General features: G+C 37.3%; 1 protein-coding gene across 6 annotated transcripts in view; it reads right to left on the bottom strand.

Annotated features, from left to right (window-relative positions):
* Positions 1-8193, bottom strand: part of NCOR1 (nuclear receptor corepressor 1) — a 151089-nt gene that overhangs the window by 54732 nt on the left and 88164 nt on the right. For all 6 annotated transcript variants that reach the window (XM_045293367.1, XM_045293373.1, XM_045293372.1 and 3 more), the window contains 2 exons: positions 4339-4879; positions 285-414 (listed from right to left, as the gene is read on the bottom strand). In XM_045293367.1, the coding sequence (XP_045149302.1) occupies positions 285-414; positions 4339-4879 (671 nt within the window). The remainder of the gene's footprint in view (positions 1-284; positions 415-4338; positions 4880-8193) is intronic.

The raw sequence follows: 8193 nt of genomic DNA, 5'->3' as shown, positions 1-8193 counted from the left end.
GTGTTGGCGCCCTATCTTAGTAAGGAGTAGTTTACCACGTTCACACACACACACACACACACACACACACACACACACACACAAAATCACAAAGCTTCAAGAAGTTCATGGACAAAAGAAAAAGAAGGAGTTCATGGACAAGAAAGAGCCAAGCAGAAACAATCTAGAATGATTTTCCATCTTTTAATCTGAACTGAAATAAGGTACCAATTGAAGGTGAGAAATGTGTCACCAAAGGTCTTTGTTTTTTATCTTTACTCTTCGTGCTCACATTGAATACTTACCATTGGTGGGATAACAGCAGCTCGATGTTGAAGCTGCTGCAGGTCCAATGGATTTGGTTTTATTGGCGATGAAACCAGTATAGATCCAGTGGGGTTTAACAATGAAGGCTTTGATTCTATGGTAAACATTCTGCAATAGGCAACAAATTAATACATTCCTATTGAAGTTGTAAAGCATACACCACCTATTAGCTTTAAGTTAATGTGTACATAGGTGCACACACATATATCACATTAACCTTCGCAAGATAGTAGAATAGCAAGAAAAAGGGGGGTCTAAAATGCAAATCTCATAGATACAGAAAAAAGAGCCATTACCTTATATACAATCTGGTTTTAGGTTATAGGTTGAAATTTATCTGAATTTAATCATCTCTCCATAAATATTAATTGTCTGAACAAAAGCTATCTTGAAATATAGGTTTTTAATTTACCACTAACACATGTTACGAACTGGTTATCTACAGTACAGGGTGATTAGAGTATGTTTTGCCAAGATCACAAGTATCTTTCAAACATCTGAATAAGCCATCTGGGGTTTCCTACAAAATTCTAGACCTCTGGTTTCTAACAGAAAATGTTGGCACCATGGAGCCAATATTTCCACATAGCAGCAAGTGTTGAGCTCTTAGCAGTTGTTCCTTTAATGTAACATAAGACATGCAATCTTTAGTTCACTCCACTGTATCACTTGTCATTAATGTTTACACTTGAGTCTAGACACCCAATATATGAACTTGGTGCAATCATATACACTAGTATGCCTCACAAGCTTGCTCACATTTCTGGAGGTTGTCATAGTCATTAGGAGAAAGGTAAACATTTCTAAACATAAATGCGTAAGAAAATGAGAACCTATACAAAAAACAAACAGCAGTAAAACCTACGTTCAGAAAGATATTAAGTATAGACAATCAAAGGGGTTATTTTGAAAATGTTTAAAAGCAATGTAAACTTTAAGATATAATTCACAATTAACTTTATCTTTAGAATGTACGACTGTCATGTTCATTTTTGAAATGCTCATCTTTAAGATTACTACTACCATGCTGTTTTCTTTATTTATAAATATAATTACTAAAGCCCATAGGGCATACATACAGGTGTTTACTTTGGAATGAGATGTTTCATTTTAAAAATGCTTAAAATATTTAGAAAATAATGATGGCAACATGTGTACAAATATGCTTGATACAACAGATGTATAGATTGTTGTAAGAGTTGTAAGAGCCCCCAATAAAATGATAGTTAAAAAAATAATTTTAAATGCTTTAAAAAGAGAATATATTAGCTTCAATCCATTTATGTTTATTCTCACTAAAGCTGGGGATCATTCACATAAAATCTAGACTATTGTAAGATCACGAGTAAAAAAGATTTATCCAGATGGTTGGATTTTGTGGTAAAGCAGAGAGTGTTTTATTTAAATACGTACTGATGAAAATTGCAGCATTTACTGTACCATGTGAGAACTCATCACTGCAATGCTTATTATTATTATAGCACCAAATCTACAGTATGTGAGAGATCAATAGGACTTGGTATAGAAGATAGTCAAAAATATTAGGATACAATAAGAAAGATGAACTCTGAATAGAAATCAGCTGTCTCTTGGCTGGCTATTTTGCTTTTTTCTCCCTAAAAAAAGAAAGGAGGGGGGGAGGGAAAAAGTGCTAGCTTATTTGGGCTTCTGATTAAATGTTTACTCAAATTCATGTCTTGAATTTGAATCATTATCTTATGATTCCCCTTCTTTTAAGATAGAGAAAAACACAGGAAATTAAATATAGTTGGTATCTATTCCTATAAATATACAAGGGTAAGTCAAAAATTTTGCTATATAGAAAACAACAAATGCTGGGGTGGTGCAAAAGACTGGAAACTTCATACACTGCTGATGGAACTGTAAAACAGCACAACCAATGTGGACAATAGTATGGCAATACCTCAAACAACTGGTGCTAGAAATACCACTGACCCAGCAATAATGCTACTTGGCAAATGCCCTACAGAAATAAAGAACAGAGGATAAAAAGATATGTGCATACCCATGTCCTTTACAGCAGTAGTCACAACAGCAAAATCACAAACCACCTGAATGCCCGTCAGTGGAAGAATGGATTAGTTTTTGTATATACACATCATAAAAGAATAATGATGAAACTATGAAACACAATGACAAATCTGTGGCAAAGATGGATTTGAAGGACTGATGCTATGTAAGTTAGTCAAACAAAAGAACAAATAATACATGAGTGGAAACAGACTTGGACAGTTATCTGGGTGGGAGGGAAAGCAACAGACCACAGGGTAAACAGATGCTGATGTGGGGAGGAGGAGATATAACACTACAAGAGGGAGACAGGTTTTAAAAGAGTGAGGAACGGAGGACATGGACAGGACAAGCAATAGGAAGGTAGGATAAATCATTTAAGTTATTAAATGCAAAAACAATGATCTGATATGTAAATGACTACCTACTTAAAAATAAAAAGCTGGGGAACAAAACATGTACACGGGTACAGATAAGAGGTGGAAACACGGGGAATTCAGGACAGATAAACCCCTTTAGGACCAATATTGACACTAGCAATACCAGGACGGTAAGGGGCAAGTGGGGGGAAATAGGGGGAAACTGATCACAATGATCTACCTATAACCCCTTCCAGAGGGATGGACAACAGAAGGGAGACATCAGTCAGTGTAAAACATGAAAAAATAATAATGATTTATAAATAAATTATCAAAGATTCATGAGAGAGGGAGGCAAAAAAATGAGAAGCTGATACTAAGCTCAAGTAGAAAGAAAATGTTCTGAAGATGATGATGGCAACAAATGTACAAATGTGCTTGACACAATGGATGCATGTATGGATTGTGATAAGAGTTGTACTAGCCCCCAATAAAATGATTTTAAAAAAAATTGGGGGGAAATTAAAGTGCCACTACAGAAACCCTTTTGTTTAATCAACAAAAATTTCAAAATGTGAAGTCAAAGAGATGAGCCAAGTGTATAACTGAGGGAATCTGTCTGCAGCCAACCATTACTCACAGAAATATGTTTAAATGTTTTTGTTTGGGATAAAACAGCGCATGTTTAGAATAAACTGGAGCCCTAGTCACAATACTTTTTGAATTAACCTCACATATATCTTCTTACAGAAACCATAAAAATGTGATGCATTCTTTACACTATTTTAGACCTGATTTTTTCATTACAAACATAAACAATCTAAAATTTTCACTGATACAAAAAATATGGTCATTATTTTTATTATTTGTGTGAATGTAAACGACGCTTTCAGAATGCGTGCCATGATTCTGTGTGTTTTCTTACGTCTGTGACACAGGCATAGGAGACCTTGCTTTGAAGCCTCTACGTTTCAGAGCAAACACTACTTCTAGCCTATGCTTACCTCCATCTTCATCATCGTATCACACTGCTTCCACTCCCAGACTTGTTTCACACATTTATTGGTGGAAAAATCTTTTTTTTTATGCTTTTATATGGGGAGGGGGTGGCGGGAAGAGGGGGAGTGTTTATGGGAAAAATGGAATTAAGAGATCATGGAATTTTCCCACAACCTTTTTGAATTCCCATCATACTTACAAGTCATATATGAAAGAAATTTGTAATGTTGCATTAAAAAATAATGGTCACATAATTTGCCTTGGTTAAACTGATCAAAAGCAACATAAGTCAATTTTTTTCTTTATAACCCAGTATTAAGATCATATCAATTACCTCTAATTTGCCAGTATTCTATAGATGTAATTTGTAAGACTGGTTGGTGGCATAGAGTTACTATTTGGCTGCCCACCACAGGTCAGCAGTATAAACCCACCAGCCAATCTGAATTAGAAATATGAGGCTTCTGCTCCTGTTAAGATCAACAGCCTTAGAAAATCACAAGGTCAGTTCTACTCTGACTGGCAGAGTTGCGATGAGCCAGAATCAAAGCAGTCACTTGTTTTTTTCAATCCCTACCTGCAGTACCATCCTGTGATAGTCAACCAAAACAAGAAGGGGGAGCCTTTGAGGAGCTGGACTTACCTCTGTCTTTCAGGCTCTCCATCCACATCCTCATCAGCACTGCAGGTGGCACTGGAATCATTGTCTGACTGGGGTTCAGGTCGGATTTGTGGAGCCACAAGCATATCTTCTTCTCCAGGCTCAGTCTTTGCGTTGGCTCGCTCTAACTCTCTTTCTGTGGTGTCACCTTCAACTTTAACTGTGCTGTTTTCCTGTACCCTCATTTCATCACCTACAGAGGCTGCTTTCGTAGTTGCAGGGAGCTCCAGAGCAGAATTCCCTTCAGCACTATGTTCCTGATGATCCACGTCCATGGGTTCTGCAGTTCCAACACTGCTATCACTTGCCTGGTTCTCTGCACGTGCATTTTCAGCATGCTTTGTGCTTGGGACTGCAGAACAGGGAGCTGTACCAGGTGCCATTTCAGAGCTGGGCTGTAGCTCTGCCACAGACTCAGGGTTCCCGCGTGGAGTGCCATTCTCAGTGCTGTCTTCACTCGGTTTGACAGTTTCAACTGGTGAAGGAGAAGGAGCACTTTCTGTATCAGAACTATTTTCAGCACCTTAAAGATAATGACACAGCATAAAAATCTAATCATTAGGTGGTGACAGAAGCCATGCTTAAAATTGATTGTTTAGGATAAGTTCTATTCTTTTGATGGCCTTGGTGAAGTATTATAGCCAATGCAAAACTAAAATTTTATACAGTGTAAAAAATTAAAGATCAAAATCGCTTGATTGTCTGAAATCAAGTCTAAAGTTTTTTAATGTCTAAAATGAATTTATATGGGGGCATAAGCAAATGTAGTGAAGAGAGCAGATGGTGCCCAGCTATCGAAAGATATAGCGTCTAGGGTCTTAAAGGCTTGAAGTTAATTTAAGCAAACAGCCATCTAACAGGGAAGCAAATAAGCACACATGGAAAAAGCACACCAGTCTGTGTGATCATGAGATTCAACGGGATCAAAAGATCCAAAACAAGCAACTATATTCATGTGAACAATGGGGGTTGGAGTGGAGGCCCAAAACCCATCTATAGACAATTGGATATCCCCCCACAGAAGGAAGGGATGATTTGACCAACATATAATATAGCACAGACAAATCACACATCATTCCTCTAGTTCCTGAATGCTTCCTCCCCCAATCCCCTAGCCCACACTACCCTGACCCAGTTCTACCTTACAAATCTGGCTAGACCATGGAACACACATTGGTACAGATAAGAGCTCTCGACACATGAAATTCATGATAGAAAAACCTCTCAGGAACAATAGTGGGAGTAGCAGTATCATGAGGTTCCGGGAGGGGGGAGAGGGAGAAAGGAGGAACCCATCACAAGGTTGGATATATAGCCCCCACCACCAAAGGGAACGAATAATAGAAAAGTGGTAGAAGGGAGACAACGGACAGTGTAAGATACAAAATAATAATAACAATACATAATTGATCATGGATTCCCAAGGGTAGAAGGGTCAGGGAGGGAGGGGAAAAAGAGGAGCTTATACTAAGGGATCAAGCAGAAAATGTTTTGGAAATGATGATGGCCAACATATGTACAAATATGCTAGATACAATTGATATATGGAATGTTATAAAAGCTGTAGGAGTCTCCAATAAAATGATTTTTTTTTAAAAGAAGTGTATAACACTAGCTGGAGTATATAAGAAGAAAAGAATAGTTTAGCCTTTTATATGTTTTTAATTAAAGGTTTCTATGATTTTGTAGCATAAAAATGAATTTATATGAAACTTGAAAAGAGATTTAAAAATTCTCATAAACAGTAACATTTTGATGTACAAGGTGGTACCAAAAGAAAACCAAAAAATGGAACAAAGAAGGTGAAATGTCGTTTGGTGACAAACCTTGTTCTGGACATCCGTTAACTTCCCTAACGGATGAAAATATTGACTCATAATGCATTTGAAGTTCATTCCACCAGGTCAAACTGTTAATCAAGCTTTCTATTTAGAAGTTCTGAAGAGATTGCTTAACAGCGTGTAACAAAAAGGCCTGATTTGTGGCAGGCGGGGACTGGTTTTGCCACCACAACAATGCACCTGCTCACAGAGCCATCTCAGTGTGCCAGTTTTAGGCAAAAAACAACATGCCTCTCTTGTCCCACGCACCTTACTCATCTGACCTTGCTTCATGCAATTTCTTTTTGTTTCCACAAATAAAGAGGAACATGAAAGGGCAGTGATTTGATGAAGTAGAAGAGGTGAAGGAAAAAACAAGGGAGGTGCTGTAAGCTATCCAAACAAATGAGTTTGAAAAATGGTTCCAAGAATGGAATCACATTATTTGACATATGGATAAGCATTTTGAAGGTGGATAAAGTTGTTTTGTAAAAAATAATAATAATTAATAATTAAATACATAGCTTTGGGGAGGTGGGAGGAATTCCAGTGGGTTTTTTTAGGAGGGGTACCCCCTTGTATTTTTAATAGATGATTTCTATGCACTTCTTTCTTAACCAACTGACAGCAAAAAAAAAAAAAGCATTATTCAATAGGAAAATGTGGGCTACATCTAGTTTTAAATATTCTGGTGGTCACATTAAAAGGTAAAAAGAAACGGGAAAAAATTTTAAGTCTATTTCTCATTATTCCATAAAATCCCCACAAATACTGAAATAACTTATTCTCCACCAGCCTTGTTCAACTTCAGCTGGAAACAACCACATTAAGCAATTCAAATTATTCACCATACACATGCCCAGAGACGAGCACGAAGAGACTGGAAATATTGTCTGCGGGGTTACAAATAAATTTCAGTGAGTATGTGAATCTGCAAATACAAACTTCACAGTAAGTGAAGATTGACTGCATGCATACCCTAAGAATTAAATCATTGCAGCATGTTGTTTATGATGACATGAAATGGTCGCTAGCCCTGCACCATCCCCATGATCTGATGTTGGTTGAATGATTGGGGCCCATAGAGTTCTCACTGACTGAGAATTAGGCCTTTCTTCCTAAACTATCTTATTAGCTGTGTTGAAATCTGCTCAATATCATGGCATTGTGCATGCATATCTCCACAGCCATGGTGGTTGTGCATGAAATGCACTGGCATGGATTCAAATCTGGATTTGGCAATAATTCTAACTCTGAACCACTAATGCCACACTTTAACATGTAATCAATATTTTTAAGTAGCCATTAGATATGCGATATTTTATTTATTTTGATAGAAAATCCTCAAACTCTGGTGTGCATTTTGTATTTGCAGCACATCTCACTTTGCAACACAGCCACCTTTCAAGTGTTCAGTGGCTACATGTGTCTAGAAGCCACCACATTAGACAGCAAACCTTAAATTATTAGAGATTTTTATTTTGATGTTGGAACACAGGTCTTTCCCTATATTCTATCTTTCAATAAATATACTTTTAATTCGTTGACATTCTTACCAAGATAGCTAAAAAGAATCACATTCTCCATAGCCCTACACTGGACTTGTTATCAAGATGACAAAATCATATTCTATAGGGAGCTAGTACAGCTCGTATTACAATCCACACATCCATCCATTGTATCAAGCACATTTGCACATTTGTTGCCATCATCATTTTCAAAACATTTTCTTTCTACTTGAGCACTTGGTATCAGATCATTCCTCCCGACCTCATGAAGCCTTGATAATTTATATATGTATTTTTCTCGTGTCTTACACCACCCACTGTCTCACTTCAACCATTTTTCTGTTGTCTGTCCTCCAGGGAGGGGATTATATGTAGATCGTTGTGATTGGCTCCCCCTTTATCCACCCACCTTCCCCTCCTGGTATTGCTACTCTCATTATGGGTCCTGAGAGGTTTATATGTACTGTATTCCCTGTGTTTTCAGCTCTTATCTGTACCAGTGTACATGC

The sequence above is a fragment of the Echinops telfairi genome, unplaced genomic scaffold (assembly GCF_000313985.2).
Source record: "Echinops telfairi isolate 266 unplaced genomic scaffold, ASM31398v2 ScPeMD7_2010;HRSCAF=2546, whole genome shotgun sequence".
In the NCBI taxonomy this organism is placed as follows: Eukaryota; Metazoa; Chordata; class Mammalia; order Afrosoricida; family Tenrecidae; genus Echinops; species Echinops telfairi.
The sequence above is the reverse complement of the archived record's forward strand: the minus strand, read 5'-3'. Positions and strand labels throughout refer to the sequence as shown.